General features: G+C 38.9%; 1 protein-coding gene and 1 non-coding gene across 10 annotated transcripts in view; both read right to left on the reverse strand.

Moving 5' to 3' along the window:
• The window catches only part of LOC133653991 (MYND-type zinc finger-containing chromatin reader ZMYND8-like), a 46,008-nt gene extending 28,092 nt beyond the window's left edge, over window positions 1–17,916 (reverse strand). For 7 of the 9 annotated variants that reach the window (XM_062053897.1, XM_062053893.1, XM_062053892.1 and 4 more), the window contains exons 1-4: window positions 17,771–17,916; window positions 17,447–17,679; window positions 16,823–17,212; window positions 2,461–2,531 (exon numbers count right to left, since the gene is read on the reverse strand). In XM_062053897.1, the coding sequence (XP_061909881.1) occupies window positions 2,461–2,531; window positions 16,823–16,983 (232 nt within the window). In that variant the 5' untranslated portion in view covers window positions 16,984–17,212; window positions 17,447–17,679; window positions 17,771–17,916. Of the gene's footprint in view, window positions 1–2,460; window positions 2,532–4,746; window positions 4,772–16,822; window positions 17,213–17,446; window positions 17,680–17,770 lie in introns of those variants that run through there. The other 2 variants (XM_062053890.1, XM_062053895.1) reach the window with 2 other exon arrangements.
• Window positions 17,917–18,657: 741 nt separating this feature from the next.
• On the reverse strand, window positions 18,658–18,730 carry trnak-cuu (transfer RNA lysine (anticodon CUU)). Its single transcript has one exon. It is a non-coding gene; the product is annotated as a tRNA-Lys (tRNA).
• Window positions 18,731–19,347: the final 617 nt, after the last annotated feature.

Genomic DNA, 19,347 nt, shown 5'->3' on the forward strand with positions numbered 1-19,347 from the left:
TCTGTGTTAGTGAGCATTTCTTCTTTGCCAAGATAATCCATTCTACTTCACAGGTGGGGCATATCAAGATGCTGATTAAACAGCATGATTATTGCACAGGTGTGCCTTAGGCTGTCCACGACAAAAGGCCACTCTGAAATGTGCAGTTTTGCTTTATTGAGGGTCTGGAGGGTTAGGGGGTTCAGAAATGCAGTCAGTATCTGGTGTGACAACCATTTGCCTCATGCAGGGCAACACCTCTCCTTCCCATAGAGTTGATCAGGTTGTGGCCTGTGGAATGTTGGTCCACTCTTCAATGGCTGTGCCAAGTGGCTGGATATTGGCAGGAACTGTAACACGTCGTATATGCTGATCCACAGCATCCAAAACACGCTCAATGGGTGACCTGTCCGGAGAGTATGCTGGCCATGCAAGAACTGGGATATTTTCGGCTTCCAGGAATTGTGTACAGATCCTTGCAACATGGGACCGTGCATTGTCATGCTGTAACATGAGGTGATGGTCTCAAGTGAATGGCACAATAATGGGCCTCAGGATCTTGTCAGTGTCTCTGTGCATTCAAAATGCCATCAATAAAATGCACTTGTGTTTGTTGTCTATAACATACCATACCATAACCCCCCCTCCCCCCTCCCCCCACAGGCCACTCCATTTACAACGTTGACATCAGCAAACTGCTCTCCCACACGACACCGCACACACTGTCTGCCATCTGCCCTGAACAGTGAAAACCGGGATTCACCAATGAAGAGAACACCTCTTCAACATGCCAGACGCCATCGAATGTAAGCATTTGCACACTCAAGTCGGTTACCACGACAAACTGCAGTCAGGTCAAGACCCCGATGAGGACGACGAGCATGAAGATGAGATTCCCTGAGACAGTTTCTCACAGTTTGTGCAGAAATTCTTTGGTTATGCAAACCAATTGTTGCAGTAGCTGTCCGAGTGGTTGGTCTCAGACGATCATGGATGTGCACCTGCTGTATGTGGAGGCCCTGGGCTGGTGTGGTTACACGTGGTCTGCGGTTGTGAGGCCTGTTGAATGTACTGCCAAATTTTCTGCCGCCTTTGGAGACGGCTTATGGCATACTTGCCAACCCTCCCGATTTTCCCGGGAGACTCCCGAATTTCAGTGCCCCTCCCGAAAATCTCCCGGGGCAATCATTCTCCCGAATTTCTCCCGATTCCCACCCGGACAACAATATTGGGGGCGTGCCTTAAAGGCACTGCCTTTAGCGTGCTCTCTTACCTGAAAAGGAGACTATTATATATGTCTCCGTTATCCATAGGTTTATCTATAACCCATAGGCAGGCACGGAGCAATTTCTCAGCGTGTGTTTATTCCAGCCGGCACGTTAATACACTGACACACAACATCCGGATTCCCATCATGCATTGCTTCAAAACTACGGCAAGTAGTAATGTCCAAAAACATAACAGAGACGAAGCAGAAGAACGAAGAAGAGACATGGCGACGACGAGTAAGAAGAAGTACGCTTGCAAGTTCCAAAATGATTGGGAAAAATAATTTCAGTTCATCCAGGACAGCTCGAAGGGGAAGGGGTATGCTGCCTGCAAATTTTGTAGATCAGACTTCTCCATTGAACACGGTGGCCGAAAGGATATAGTCATTCATGAACGGATTATTTATTTATATACCCTGTATATAAGAAATACTTGAAAATATACACACACCCCCCCCCCCCCCCCACCACCACCACCACCACCACCTCAACACACCCCTCCCCCCCATCTCCCGAATTCGGAGGTCTCAAGGTTGGCAAGTATGGCTTATGGTAGAGTAATGAACATTCAATTTACAGGCAACAGCTCTGGTGGACATTTCTACAGTAAGCATGCCAACTGGACACTCCCTCAAAACTTGTGACATTTGTGGCTTTGTGCTGTGTAAAAAAACTGCACATTTTAGCATGGCCTTTTATTGTGGGAAGCCTAAGGCACACCTCTGCAATAATCATACTGTTTAATTAGCATCTCGATATGCCACACCTGTGAGGTGGGATGGACTATCTTGGCAAAGAAGAAATGCTCACTAACACAGATTAAGACAGATTTGTGAAAAATATTTGAGAGGAATATGTCTTGTGTACAGAGTAAAGGTTTTAGATCTTTGAGTTCAACTAATGAAAAAGGGAGCATAAACATACAGTAAGTGTTGTGTTTATATTTTTGTTCAGTATATATGTATATACATATATAAAGACTGGTGTACCATTAGACCTTAAATCAATAAATCAATAAACGTTGGATGACGATAAAATAAAATAAAGACACTATTCACAAAAACTTAATTACTGCACGGTTATATATTGTAAATCAAATATTAGCAGTAACATATATTTATTAAAGACAAACATGTTGCCTGAGTGGACATTCTTAACAACCTAGAATTTGTGTAGACAGTTGACACAAGGTTCTAATGGCCCTGAGACATACCTTTCGATCGTGCAGATGCATCCATCCCTTCTACCACATTCGACTCTGTCTTTACCTCCTCCTCAGCCAGACTGATGAGCACGGCCGGCGACACATGAAGAGATGCAAACACAAAGTCAGAAAGGGTGTTCAATAACCATGGTGGCATTAACAGTAAACAAGTGGAACACCACCTAAGGCACCCAGATCCCAAAGGATATGTCAATAGGGACTTGCCAGGTTTCCATTTTTATTACAAGTGAAACTACAAAAACTTAATATTGTGCAAAGGTTTGTTTGTTCCAGCAATTAGATTTACAAGAGAAACTAATATATGACATAGACTTGTAACATGGAACTGAAGACTTCTTTTGATCTTATTCTGATGATTATGGCTTACAGCTTAAGAGAACCTCAAATTGAAAACCTCAGAAAATTTGGGGTTTTCAAAAACTGTAAGCCATGATCATCAAAATTATAAGATATATTCCATATTAGTTTCACATTTGAAGTTGAATTACTGAAATGAATGAACTATTGTACAATACTCAAATTATTCGCTTTCATAGCCTACAAGACCATATGGACGTTTACATCCTTTCCACATCACCAATAACAAACAAGACAGAATTTGTTCTTGGTGCAGAAAGAGAATGGCAACAGTCTCCATGACAACGTTTCTCTGTCTCCACATACAGAATGAGAAACACAGATTTTTAAACAGCCCTTGTGGTTCTGTCTTTCAAAAGATATAACCGTTGACATTTTGTCCAGCATACCTTCATTTTATTTTTTTCCAATGGTAGGACTCCTATAGTTGCTCAGAGGAAAAATAGTCCTCTAAACATGTCCAGCCTCTGAAGGAACAATACCTGTGGCTTAGGGGACAATTCTTAACAAAAAAGGCAGAAAAGCTAAATACATCTTACCCTTAATTTGTGGCTTAAATTATCTTTTTTTTTTTTTTTTTTAGAGTAACAGACCACAGTTGATATTTGGATATTACTGCCAGAACACACACACACACACACTGACTTGAAGTGGCCATGTTTATCACAACCATCACTGCAAAATCTCTTTTATAAGTCTTGAGCATTTCTTAAAGTGCTTTGGACCAAGGTTATTTTATTAATTTGTGAGCCCACAAATTAAAACCTACCCAAAAGACCATCTTGCGGGTCAAACACTTGACCAGTTCATAGACTAGCTTAGGCCATACCTGTTGACATTTTCATTTAAAAATACTGGTAACTTCACTAAAAATGAAGAGAAATTGTGGTCTGTCTACCAGCACCATGGTTTCATGCTAGTGCAAAGAAAGTACTTTTATTTTGAAGGTTTGACTTACAGGTCTATGTCAAACGCCTTTTCGGCCTCACCGTTGCAGAGCGAACCCTAAAACTTTCATAAAAGTTAAAATATGGAACAAATAAGAGGAAAAATTAAAACGGGGGTTTTCCGTGAAAAACGGAAGATATGCCTCCAGCTATTTGTTTACTGGTCCGCATGATGAGTTTACAGGCTACAATCCAGAGGTCAAACACCTTTCTAAGATAAGGTTTTTTGCACTTCTGTTAACAAAAGGAACGTTCCTCACATTCCCTTATCCACCCTAAGAAAATATATTCCACACAAAATTGACCCAACGTTTCAATTGTCTCAACTGAAGGCTTTTATGTGTCAGAACTGACAATCTAGATTGTAAGGAAGATCAAATGACATGCATTAAACCACACTATTTTAGCTCTTCGTCAAACTAGATCAACAACCATTGACAAGAATGCTCTTTATTTTAACTCATACCTTATAAACTTGACAATATTGTCTCAAACAGGACAAATAAGGCTTGAGCAGTTCCTTTAAAACTGTGTTGTATTGGAATCTGATTTCAGCCCGCCAACCGTCTAACACACACACACACACACACACACACCCGCACACACACCCCAAACCCTCCAGGGCCTTCTTCCGGACTGAGTGAACAAACCATGAAAATAAGAAAATGTTAGCCAAGTCCTTCTGCTACATACAGCAAAGTCTTAAAAATAGAGAGCATTTGCCATCGCCAGGCAATTCAGAGCAGCTGGACAAAAGGCCTGTGCCCCCTAGAAAGCCATTGCAAGACATTCCTGACAGAAGCATGAAGACAGGATGTGAAAATGTGTGATTATCCAAGGAGCACTGTTAGATCAGGAGCTATGATCCATCACATGAGCAGGCGGATAAATCCTCAGCTGATTCTGGCATAAAGTCCACACAGGCGCACATTGGAAAAACACTAACAGAATTCCACTGTGCAAGCCATACCTGACGGATAAAAAGGAAACAACCCTGACTCAGTGCCTTTATGTTCCACTCCTGTGAGAGACGAGCAGGGTTCTCTGGTCACAGAAAATGGAGGCCACAGCTCGCTCCCCTCCCCCTCTCCCCAATGCCCCCCATCCCCCACTCCTAGCTTACACTCAGACACTGGCACATCCATGCAGGAGGACCAGGGAGATTTGTCCTGATAGCAATCCAGCATTATAAAATAATATACAACAGGATCACCCATGAAGGAACAAGAGATAAAATAACATCCAACAAAATGAGAAGCCTTATCTTTCATCTTTCATTCTGCAGAGCTGCAACAGTTACATTTCATTTTGAAGAAGAAGGCATTTGATTAGACTGCTACAACACAGCACATTTGTTCAGTCAAAAAAGCAAAATACTGAAGAAGTGCTCTCTAAAAAAACAGCAGATCAGCCTGGAAAGGCGCGCTCGGGAAGTACATGGGATTTCTATCATGATCTGAAAACATCCAAGCACCCTGCAACACAAAACCCCAGGGAGATTATTAGGTCTGCAATAAGAAACAAACGCCTCCTGCTTTTTCAAGACTGACAATGACATGCAGACAAAAGAAAACAGACCGTTGCAATTGTACCTATCTTATTTTAATAGTGAATTAGGCAAGTCTGTTGTAGCATGGTAGCATGAACACAACATCTCATTAGCAAAATGCAGGCTGCCAGTATTTGTTAAAGAAAATGAAATTGACCTGAGTTTTATAAAGAGGCTGAATCAAAAATGGCTGTGGAATTTTCCAGGAGGCCTTTCTCGCTGCTGCTCTCCCTCTGATTGTCAATCTTTAACCTCGGCTACAGCTGCAATTCGCTGGAGGGCCAACAGGGTGGAACATTATTGGTTGGCTGAGTTATGCCACACGGATCACAGTGTGCCGGCTCCCCTCTTTCTCTTCAAAATCATTTTTTGCTACAATGCAGACATTTTCCCCTTTGCATAAGACAATTTATTTACCTTTAGTGTAACATGCCCTTCTTGATTAAATCAAAGGGGACTTTAAAAGTTATTTGGGAGATTTATTTGTGGATGTCTCTGTGGTTGTGCTATACTCCTGCAGGTGGAAAAATAGGGCTCAAATGATGCAACACTATGGTGCTACATACTGCAGACATTTAAATCAGTGCAACATTGCCGTCTGGTAGCTGATATCTATTCATCATTGGAGGTTATGGCCTGCTTTTCAGAACATCCACTGTGTTGAGGTGATTTAGGCCTTGCTCGAACGGGAACATTTGTGTTTCGTTTTGCTGCCGGATTGATAAAAGGAACACGTTCAACAACACTGGGTTAATTATGTAATACAATGCCTCGCCACAAGTGGCGCTGTAAGCAGACAGACAGAGCGACCAGGAACACCAAAACGACAAAAGACAAAAAAGCGCAGAAAAAAAGAGACTTGTGTATGGAAAGATGATGACAGACAGAAGAAAAGAAAGGACTTATCTCATGTGACGTCACTAAAGCCCTTGTCTGATTACAAACAAGTTCAAAGGAGGACCAGAGCAAATATCAATCAATCAATCAATGTTTATTTATATAGCCCTAAATCACAAGAGTCTCAAAGGGCTGTACAAGCCACAACGACAGCTGGCAACCACCACCACTGGATATCGATTACCTCAATCTATAAGACCTGCCTCAATCTTCAACTTCCCTTGAGTATTTTTATGCAGGAGCTAGTTTGCCTCTTGCAGTGGTCAACCAACACAGAAATGTGCTTGGGTAGGTTTGATCATACTTTAATCTTGACAAGCTAACTGCTATGGGCAATATGCTATGCTACATCAGAGTTAGCGAGCACGATGTAACATTCTATATGTTAAGTTTCAGTGCATATTCTTTTTGTTGGTATATTGTTAATATTTCCTAACAGTGTGTCCCTTGAGGTGAATATACATTATAAATTGTTAACTTTGTTTACATAGACACGAAAACTGCGGAGCGGACAGAATGACAAAAGTGTTGGAAGGAGGTGCAGGAGAAGGCGATAGTAAAGAAGATGATGATGGAGATCTGTGTATAGATTACAGTAGGGCTGCAGCGATCGAATATTTTAGTATTAATTTTTTCAATTAATAAGTAATCGGATTAAACACACCTAATGGTCTCAATGGGTATTTAAAGGCCTACTGAAAGGATTTTTTTTTATTTAAACGGGAATAGCAGATCCATTCTATGTGTCATACTTGATCATTTCGCGATATTGCCATATTTTTGCTGAAAGGATTTAGTAGAGAAAATCGACGATAAAGTTCGCAACTTTTGCTCGCTGATAAAAAAAAGCCTTGCCTGTACCGGAAGTAGCGTGACGTCACAGGAGCTAGGATTCCTCACAATTCCCCGTTGTTTACAATGGAGCGAGAGAGATTCGGACCGAGAAAGTGATGATTACCCCATTAATTTGAGCGAGGATGAAAGATTCGTAGATGAGGAATGTTACAGTGAATGACTTGAGAGGCAACGATGGACGTATCTTTTTTCGCTCTGACCGTAACTTAGGTACAAGATGGCTCATTGGATTCCACACTCTCCTTTTTTTATTGTAGATCACAGATTTGTATTTTAAACCACCTCGGATACTATATCCTCTTGAAAATGAGAGTCGAGAACGCGAAATGGACATTCAGTGCCTTTTATCTCCACGACAATACATCGGCGAAATGCTTTAGCTATGAGCTAACGTGATAGCATCTTGCTTTAACTGCATATAGAAACAAAAGAAATAAACCCCTGACTGGAAGGATAGATAGAAAATCAACAATACTATTAAACCGTGGACATGTAAATACACGGTTAATGCTTTCCAGGCTGGCGAAGGTTAACAATGCTGTGCTAACGACGCCATTGAAGCTAACTTAGCAACCGGACTGCACAGAGCTATGCTAAAAACATTAGCTCTCCACCTACGCCAGCCAGCCCTCATTTGCTCATCAACACCCGTGCTCACCTGCGTACCAGCGATCGGCAGAAGGACGAAGGACTTCACCCGATGCGTTTGGCGGCCCGGAGACGTAGGAAGTCAAGGTGAGGTCGGCGGCTAGCGCGGCTAGCGCTCCAACAAAGTCCTCCTGGTTGTGTTGCTGTAGTCCGCTGCTAATACACTGATCCCACCTACAACTGTCTTCTTTGCAGCCTTCATTGTTCATTAAAAAAATTGCAAAAGATGTCCAGAATACTGTGGAATTATGAAATGAAAACAGAGCTTTTTGTATAGGATTCTACGGGGTACCATAACTTCCGTTACTCGGACTTCGTCACGCGCATATGTCATCATGCCGCGATGTTTCAGCCGGATATTTCCCGGGAAGTTTTAAATGTCACTTTATAAGTTAACCCGGCCGTATTGGCATGTGTTGCAATGTTAAGATTTCATCATTGATATATAAACTATCAGACTGCGTGGTCGGTAGTAGTGGCTTTCAGTAGGCCTTTAAAGTTCCAGGCACTGCATGCGGTCCGTATTTGATCAATTTTAATAGTTACATTCAAACAACTGATTGATCAAAGCAATAGAATATGAGTCAAAGCTTTTTTCTAATCAAATTAATCGATCGAATCGATTAATCGTAGAAGCTATATACACAAGCTATGACAGTCACAGTAATACACAATAGTACAGTATATGATATTAAAACACTGGTTTTCACAGTAGTATACAATATTAAATCAGACAATAAAGCCCTTGTTCTTCTGGTGGTCCTAGCTTGACATCGTGATAATATTTAAATAATATGAAATGTATTATTAATTTTGTATGCATCTTAGCTCCATGTCTATGTTGTCATAGTGCTAATAACAAGAAATACTGTACAAACCGCTTTGTTGTTCACCATTATTGGTGTTCGCAGCTGTTGAGTCCCTATCTTTTTTTCGTGTCAAGTGCCAATGCGGAGATTTAATCAAAAAGTAGTAGTAGTATTAATTGATTGATAAGTTTATTGACATCTTAAAGAATTGAATCCATGTAATGCTTTAAAAAGGCAAATGGATGGCACAAAAAGCCAAAAGGCTTGTTTCCATTGTGGTCCATTAAATATTCATCACATTTGATACATTCAATAATAAAATATATATAACCTGTAGCATGTATATAAAAAATTATGTTAAAACATTTGATAAATTATGTACATATACACAGTATACATGTCAGGTGATTTAACTAAGTAATCTCTGTCTTTCCGATAACAAACTGTCACTACACCTGGGTAAAACAGAGTCCATCCTATTTGGGTCCCTACTAAATTTTAAAACTGCCATAAAATCACGACTCAGCTCAGCCTCTACCTGATCTGAACCAAAATTGATTCCCAGCAAACTCTTCGAAGCATCAAACAGGTTTATATGTGGTTATAGTGTATATATATTTTCTCATTCGGTTTTGCACACATGTGCATTGTCATGTACATAGTGTCATGTACATAGTGTATATACCCCCCCATTTTTTGTATATATTGTTTTTCAAATCACCTGACATGTATACTGTGTATATCTACATCATTTATAAAAAATGTTAACGTAATTTTTAATATACATGTTACAGGTTATATATCTTTTATTATTGAATATATCAAATGTGATGAATATTTAATGGACCACAATGGAAACAAGCCTTTTGGCTTTTTGTGCCATCCATTTAGCTTTTTAAAGCATTACATGGATTCAATTATTTAAGATGTCAATACATTTCTCAATCAATCAATCAAATTAACACCAGCACATGCTGAACAAATGTGTGTGGGATAATGCTAACAGGGACACAACGGTATGTATAGATCAGGGGTCGGCAACCCGCGGCTCCGGAGCCGCATGCGGCTCTTTGACCACTCTGATGCGGCTCAGCTGCATACTTGCCGACCCCCTGATTTTCCCAGGAGACTTATGGATCTCAGTGCCTCTCCTAAAAAACTCCCAGGGCAAATATAATCCTATTTTCACTCTAATTACTAAATTAGGGGCGTGCCCTAATTGCACTGCAGTAATTGTCCTCCATAGCATTTACAAACAGCGTGCCAGCCCGCCACATGTTGTATGTAGCTTTTACTTGCACACGTAGGAGACAGCAAAGCATACTTAGTCATCAGCCATACAGCTTACACTGACGGTAGCCGTATAAAACAACTTTAACACTGTTACGTTACAAATATGCGCCACACTGTGAACCCACACCAAAAAAGAATGAAAAACACATTTCTGGAGAACATCCGCACCGTAACACAACATAACCAATACCCAGAATCCCATGCAGCCCTAACTCTTCCGGTCTAGATTATACACCCCCGCTACCACCAAACCCCCCCACACATCAACCCCCCCACCCCCCTCCGTGCGTCGGTTGAGCGGGAGAGTTAGGGCTGCATGGGATTCTGGGTATTTGTTATATTTCTAAATCAAATAAATATCCTGTCTTTGTAGTGCATTCAACTGAATATGGGTTGAAAAGGATTTGCAAATCATTGTATTCCGTTTATATTTACATCTAACACAATTTCCCAACTCATATGGAAACGGGGTTTGTACATACATACATGCATACATATATATATATATTTATTTATTTATATATATATATACATACATATATATACACACACACACACATTGAGATATATATATATATATATATATATATATATATATATATATATATATCAATCAATCAATGTTTATTTATATAGCCCTAAATCTCAAGTGTCTCAAAGGGCTGCACAAGCCACAACGACATCCTCGGTACAGAGCCCACATAAGGGCATATCAGTGACGTGCAGTCAGGTGCCATCATGGAAAGAAAAAAAATGTAAAAAGAAAAGAAATTCATTACATTGTTATATGTATCCAGTGATTATACTATAAAGTTATTTTCCATTTAACTTCACCAGTTTTAGATTATTTTTATTCAAAATCGCTGAATTTTCACATTTGCCGTTCAAATACTGAGAACAGACTTGCGGTGGTCAGCAGCCAGTTGAGGCACGTCACTGACTTGAGCCTCACCATTGCGAAATGACTCGGCTAACTGCTGGCCTGCTGTGCAGTGAGACCGTGTTGCTATGTGAATTATATTATACATTTCCATAGTTTAGTTAGCTGAGGTATATAATGTACAGTGTATTTTGTCAACAACTGTATGTGTGTAACGTATTTCTTGTGCCGAGCAATCATAAAACGGCTGCGAAGACGCACTGGCTGAGGCTCGCAGTAATCCCGCCTCCTGGTGGATAATGCACCCGCCGTAGAATGCACCCCCTGACGGGAGTGTTATATCAACTAAAGCCCACATTTAAAGTTTACAAGTGCAAGAGTGAATCTATTTAAAAAAGTTATTTAATAAGAAGCCAAAAAGTGCAAAAACAATAATGTTCGTGTTGGAGGAGTTGTGAATGACTGAAATATGAAATCAGTGCTGCAGTCTGCAGACCAGCAGCGGCGCATGGACTTCATTTATAAGTAAAGGTAAGACCATTATAACGTTTTTTTTATTAAATGTGCTTTTTTGTGTGCTACAGTTTGTATGTGTAAAGTTAAACTTAAGTTTAAGTACCACACACACACTAAGTGTAATGAAATTTGTCCTCTGCATTTGACCCATATTAGTTACAATTTCAACATAGCAGTGATTAAAAATCCCTCATTGACATTATCATTAGACATTTATAAAAAAATAAAAATAAATGAACAATATTGTCACAATGGCTTGGACTTGCATCGCACCTCATAAGCTTGACAACACACTGTGTCCAATATTTTCAAAAAGATAAAATAAGTCATATTTTTGGTTCATTTAATAGTTAAAACAAATTTACATTATTGCAATCAGTTGATAAAACATTGTCCTTTACAATTATAAAAGCTTTTTACAAAAATCTACTACTCTACTTGCATGTCAGCAGACTGGGGTAGATCCTGCTGAAATTCTATGTATTGAATGAATAGAGAATAATTTTGAATCTTGGCAAAAATCTTAGCCACACGATCATCAAATGTAATAGGAAAATTAATTCATACTGACCAAACTGGCTTCATGGAAGGTCGACAATCTTCAGACAATACAAGGAAATTGTTTAATGTTATTTACTATGCTAGAAGTCTCCCTTATCCCACAGCAGTATGTACTGTTGATGCGGAGAAGGCATTCGACCGCATAAACTGGTCATTTATGTTTTGCACATTACGTAAATTTGGATTTGGAGATAATTTTATACAATGGATTAAGATGCTTTATACAAGGCCCATGGCATCAGTCAAAACCAATAATCATATTTCAGAACCTTTTTCGTTAAAAAGAGGAGTAAAACAGGGATGTCTTGCATCTGGATTATTATCTAATTTGGTTATTGAACCCTTAGCTGCAAAAATAAGACGTGAAAATAATATTCATGGTATAAAAATTAGCTCTCAGTATAATAAGCAATCGATGTATTGTGACGACATAATTCTCTACCTGTCACATGTTAACTCCTCTTCACTTTATCAATAATGTCATCACTGAATATGGCTGTTTATCAGGGTATAAAGTCAATTGGGACAAATGTGACATATTACCACTTAATAAACACTGCAAGAAATCACAAGTTCAGAACTCCAAAATTAAATAGAAAGAGGCAGAAATCATATATCTAGGACTACACATTACACCAAACCTTTATACAAGCAGAGATCTAAATCTTAAACATTTAAAAAATAAGATAGAATCCAAAACGGAACGCTGGTCACGTCTCCAAATATCACTTTGGGGTCGGGTGAACATAGTAAAAATGAGTATACTGCCAGCAGTTAATTATATACTGAAAATGATGCCTGTCCTAATTAATAAAAGTTGGTATAAGAAAATGCATACAATGATATCACATTGTATATGGTGTGGAAAGAAGGCCAGTTGTTCATACTTAAGGTTGTCTTGTACACAAGATAAAGGAGGACTATAATTACCAAACTTCTTACATTATTATATCTCCTTCGGTTGTGAACAAGCAAGCCACTTATTTCATTCTTCTGCAGATAAGGACTGGATCAACATAGAAAAAAATATGTTAATGAATTTGGACATTGATGTGGGGAGTTTATATTATATTTAAAAAATACCTAATGAATTGAGGCAGAGCCCAATAGAAGCCACCTTCAACATTCTAAAACTGTGTCAGAAAATACTAGGAATCAAGTCAATGACATCTGTAAATCAACCGCTTTGGTACAATCCTAATATCATAATTAATAAAAATGTGGTTAAATGGGCAACATGGAAAGACAGAGGTATTACTAAACCTCATCATATTATTAGAAAAAAACTATTTTAAACCGTTCAATGATTTAGTTGATCAATATAATGTACCCAGAAATCTTTTTTTAAAGGCCTACTGAAATTTTTTTTTTTTATTTAAACGGGAATAGCAGATCCATTCTATGTGTCATACTTGATCATTTCGCGATATTGCCATATTTTTGCTGAAAGGATTTAGTAGAGAAAATCGACGATAAAGTTCGCAACTTTTGCTCGCTGATAAAAAAAAGCCTTGCCTGTACCGGAAGTAGCGTGACGTCACAGGAGCTAGTATTCCTCACAATTCCCCATTGTTAACAATGGAGCGAGAGAGATTCGGACCGAGAAAGTGATGATTACCCCATTAATTTGAGCGAGGATGAAAGATTCGTAGATGAGGAACGTTACAGTGAAGGACTTGAGAGACAGTGATGGACGTATCTTTTTTCGCTCTGACCGTAACTTAGGTACAAGCTGGCTCATTGGATTCCACACTCTCCTTTTTTATTGTGGATCACGGATTTGTATTTTAAACCACCTCGGATACTATATCCTCTTGAAAATGAGAGTCGAGAACGCGAAATGGACATTCAGTGCCTTTTATCTCCACGACAATACATCGGCGAAATGCTTTAGCTACGAGCTAACGTGATAGCATCGTGCTTTAACTGCATATAGAAACAAAAAAATAAACCCCTGACTGGAAGGATAGATAGAAAATCAACAATACTATTAAACCGTGGACATGTAAATACACGGTTAATGCTTTCCAGGCTGGCAAAGGTTAACAATGCTGTTGCTAACGACGCCATTGAAGCTAACTTAGCAACTTAGCAACGGGACCTCACAGAGCTATGCTAAAAACATTAGCTCTCCACCTACGCCAGCCAGCCCTCATCTACTCATCAACACCCGTGCTCACCTGCGTTCCGCCAAACGCATCGGGTGAAGTCCTTCGTCCTTCTGCCGATGCGTTTGGCGGCCCGGAGACGTAGGAAGTCAAGGTGAGGTCGGCGGCTAGCGCGGCTAGCGCGGCTAGCGCGGCTAGCGCGGCTAGCGCTCCAACAAAGTCCTCCTGGTTGTGTTGCTGTAGTCCGCTGCTAATACACCGATCCCACCTACAACTGTCTTCTTTGCAGCCTTCATTGTTCATTAAACAAATTGCAAAAGATGTCCAGAATACTGTGGAATTATGAAATGAAAACAGAGCTTTTTGTATAGGATTCTACGGGTACCATAACTTCCATTACTCTGACTTCGTCACGCGCATACGTCATCATACCGCGACGTTTCAGCCGGATATTTCCCGGGAAGTTTTAAATGTCACTTTATAAGTTAACCCGGCCGTATTGGCATGTGTTGCAATGTTAAGATTTCATCATTGATATATAAACTATCAGACTGCGTGGTCGGTAGTAGTGGGTTTCAGTAGGCCTTTAAATTTTATCTCTTTAAAACACGCTGTAAATAAAGGCATATCCTCTGAAATTATGTCTTTAAATAGCCATGAACTGGAAGATGCACTTTTTAATCAACATACATTTAAGAAATTAATTAAACTATTTTATGGAATAATAAATGAACACCACACTAGAAATGCAAATGATGCATGTGTTCGGAAATGGATGATGGACTTAAACATTTTAGATGAAAAAGACATATCATGGAATGATATTTGGAAAAATGCCAATAAGCCCTTTAGAAGCATTAAAGATAAACTGACTCAATTTAAGATATTAAATAGATTGTATTTTACATCTTCTCAGCTGTTTAAAATTGGTGTAGTAGATAGCAAATTATGTATGAAGTGTCGGGCAGCCGAGGCAACTCTTGTTCATTTATTGTTGGAATGTCAGAGAATAAAATAAATATGGTTGAAAACAACAAAAGAAGCAATCACAGTCCTTAATATAAATATCCTAATGACACTGCAAACTTGTATTCTTGGGGATCTCCATCAATTTAGTAACGTTTTATCAAAGAGTAAAAATGCATTTCTTTCAATATGCATAATAACAAAAAGGGTAAAATTAAAAAAATCGATAGATGTTGATAGTCCAACTCATACTGATTGGTACACACAAGCTATGGAGATGATATCAGTAGAAAAAACTGCATTTAGTTGAGATAATAATGAGTCATATATTGGAATATGGGATCCATTATTTAAATGTGTTTTAACTATTAAATGAACCAAAATATGACTCATTATATCATTGTGGAAAATATTGGACACAATGTGTTGTCAAGTTTATGAGATGCGATGCGATGCAAGTGTAAGCCACTGTGACACTATTGTTCTTTTTTTATTTTTTATTAATGTTTGTAATAATATCAATGATGGATTTTTAATCACTGCCATGTTGAAATTGTTACTAATTAATAATATTGACACTGTTGTTGATAATATTCATTTTTGTCTCACTACTTTTAGATTGTTCCATGTCATGTTTGTGTGTCCTCAATTGCTCTGTTTATTGCTATTCTAATGTTGCTGGGTCGGGTTTGGTTTTGAAATTGTATTGCATTATTATGGTATTGTTGTGTATTGTTTTCATAAAAAATAAAAAAATAATAAATAAATAAATAAATCGTTTTTGAATCGAGAATCGTGTTGAATTAAAAAAAAATCGATTTTGAATCGAATAGTGACCCCAAGAATCGATTTTGAATCGAATCGTGGGACACCCAAAGATTCACAGCCCTAATATATATATATATATATATATATATATATATATATACACATATACATGTCCAACAATACAGCATATACGGCTGATTTAGTGTGACGAATACAAGTGCGAATAACAGATATTACAATCAGAATAGCCATCTTTGAAAGCCAACTCGAAGCAGGTGATGACTTTCCGAGTAGGAAATCCAACTTCAAGGGGATGTTCCAGTGAAAACTTCCAACTAGGAATAAAAAAAATGCTGACTTCGCCGTACAAATGAAACGCAACATCTAAACAGGAAACAGACTTATCCCCAAACATCTATGAAAGCTAATTCAACGTAACCAAAATGCATTAATCCCGACTAAATAGTGACTGATTACCAATTGGCACTAAGTGCGCTTGTAACGTTGACAAACCAAAGTAAAGAAAAATACAAACCAAACAGGAAACTCTAGTAGTAGTAGTAGTAGTAGTATGCTTGTCCACAACACGGCCTTATCAGACTTTCTCACTCTAAATGCCCATCCATCCATCCATTTTCTACTGCTTGCTGGGATAGGCTCCAGCACCCCCGCGACCCCGTTTCTTAAAAACTATTCATTCAGGCCACCCAGAATGCTCTTCCCGTGTGGATGAAAGGTTGAAACGATACTATACTTTACCGTTCCCACCATGTGCCCAGGACTTAATAAAATAATGTAATTTGCCTGTCACAGCTAAAGTCATTGTGTTTTTATTAATCCACTCCATCACTCTTTCTAATTAAAACAAACCTCCTGTCGCTGATCCTGTGAGTCAATTATAAAAACTGAAAATTAGAGCTACCACATCATACAATGTCCAGAAACTACATTTGTAGTCACATTAAAGAAATTGGAGTCATTTTAGGCATTGCTGTGTAATCTCCACGAGGAGTAAAACCTCAACCGAGCACAGCTCTCTGAGCACAAAATGGCCACTGTGTGAGAAGAGAGAGAGGAAGAAGCAGTTTCACAATAGTGCAGTGTAATCAGCATTGTGGCCTGTTGCTGTAAGTCAAGGACATCTGTGTCTTTCTTATTTTTGAAGTTTAGAATTGAATAACTGGTAACATTTTTACCTGTCACAAAAATGATGCCTTGTGGGGAATGATTTGACAAAAAAGGAGTGTGGAACTTGCCAGCATACAAGAGACAGGCAGTTGTGTAATATGCTTCTTTCTATAAAATGTGTGTGTTCTTCACTTCTGCTCCCCAACGTGCCTATTCCCTGACCTGGCATTACTCACAGGAAAACAACAGAGAGCCAATCTACTTACAAAGGGCACATAATAACCTCTCATCTCCTCCATTACCCATCCCCCATTCTGTTTCTGCTACAATACCAGGGAAGATGTGGGTGCCATGTTTAAATGGAACACTCCTTTGCAATATAAAAAAGGAAAAGGATTTGCCATGGTCCACTTTGCCTTCTGTATGGCAGCCTGCTTGTCTGGGGCACCCATGTGACCCTGAGACACAGATAGAGAGCAAGGGTGAGAGTCGTTACCCAACCCCCCACCCTCAGCACAGTGGAGCACAGAGGCCTGGCGAGGCCTCAATCTGCCCCAGCTCCTCCTCCTCCTGCACACTAAACTGATTTCAATGTGTGCACGTTTGTTATGAAACCAACAGTCACCACAACATCAAGAAGGAAGCCATGCTGTTATGAGAGAGCTGAGATAGAATAGAAAGACAGAGCTTACCTCTGTGGATGCATGGCTGCCTGACACACTATCTCAACACTTATAAAACATGGAGGACACTCTCAGCTCTCAGCCGGGAAAGGCTCCGCTCTCCAGGCAAGGCGATCAGGCCCCAGTGTTGTTAGCCGGATCCTGACTGGTCGCCCTCCACACAGGCACGATGCAACGCAGCAGCTGATTGGCCGAAACGTTTCCTGAGTAATTATCTTTGTTCAGAGCAGGCAGGGGCAGCACTGTGAGTGTCAGAGACAGAGGAAGGAAAATAAGCAAAGCTCAGCCTAAAAAAACTGTATTACATGAATAATGTGGACATGTTTGACATACAAACCACAAGGGACAATATTTTCAAGGCCCGATGAGTAGAATCTGGTAAAAGTTGTCTTTCCTTTTGGCTTAAGAGGAAGAAATGCTCGCATGAAGAGGAAGAAGCAGGACACCGTGGCTTTTCTGAAGAAGCTTACATTTTTTATATGGTGAGGGCCTTTGTTTAAACTCCGCCCTCCCTTCTGGCCGTTACAGTGAACGGCCAGGCGGGAGTTCTTCGCCTAAGACAAAAATACTGTCTAAATAACCTGCACATAAAATGTACTATAAACATTAAGCAGTTTGCGTAGTTAAGCAAACAATAAAATTAATTGGTAAGATTTTACATTTTTATATTTTACAGTAGTAACATTTTTACTACTTATTTATTCAAGTAACCCAACAATAGTAATGTTTCAAATAATAAAACAATTACAAAAAATGTTGAATGATAACTTTAAAATGTAATTTATATTGAGCTGTATGAAATATGCCACTCCCTTTAACTCCTTTGCTTCAGCTCTACAAGATTTACAACATTTTTGTCTTGCATTTTAATCTATTTAAACGTGACGGCCACCAACATTAGTCTACTCAGTTGCAGATGGGAAGATGTAATGAATGACAAAATAGTGGGTCAAATGGCAGGTAAAATTACATTTAGTAACAATTATTTCCGAAAAAAGTTATACGATTAAATCATTGATTTCATTCCCTGACACAAAATAGAGCAAATAATAAAAATGTGTTATTATTTTACCCTGTCAACGGCACAACAGGTACAGAGACATTTTTTTTAAATCTTGCACAACAACTAATTATTGTATGCATATATACAAAATAAAACATGACAAGTATGTGACGAATCAAATTAAAGAGTATTAAGATTCTGAACAACGAAAAAGGTGCGCCCAACGTGGGGCTCGAACCCACGACCCTGAGATTAAGAGTCTCATGCTCTACCGACTGAGCTAGCCGGGCTGTAAGGCATCACCATGGAGGCATTTATATATGCAAGGGGCAGCCGCATGGCGTACTGTGTTTCTGATCTAGCTCAGCACTATTTTTATCTTATCTCAATCAGATAAATGCAGTATACAAGGAGGAATGCATGACAATCTTTTTTGAGGGAAGTGCCCATATGTAGAGGTAGCCTACCAAAAACGATAGCAAGGTTGCCCCCTGCTGTAGAATGTCAGCCCAGTCATTCTGGTCATAGATACAAAAAGTAAACATTTATGTGTAAATCAGATGAAGTTAAAAAAATAATGATAAGAATTACATTTTAAATATCAAACACAAATTGTTATAACAACTAAATTACAAATAAAGATACATGACACTAACTTACTTTGACTTTATTAATCCTGTGATGTGGAAAAAACATGTTACTGGGATGAGGTTAATTGTATGTAACGCAGGAGAACAATATTTCAAATATTTTTTTTATAATTTAAAGAGCAAAAAAAAAATCAGTACCTTGATGTTAGAAAAGTGCTATACACGATTTACCATTATAAATAAATATATACATTACTGCATGAAAAGCAGCCATTCCTGTCAGTGATTAGGTACCTCGCTTTTTCTTAGCGTGCGTT

Source organism: Entelurus aequoreus, linkage group LG07, assembly GCF_033978785.1.
Source record: "Entelurus aequoreus isolate RoL-2023_Sb linkage group LG07, RoL_Eaeq_v1.1, whole genome shotgun sequence".
Classification (NCBI taxonomy): Eukaryota; Metazoa; Chordata; class Actinopteri; order Syngnathiformes; family Syngnathidae; genus Entelurus; species Entelurus aequoreus.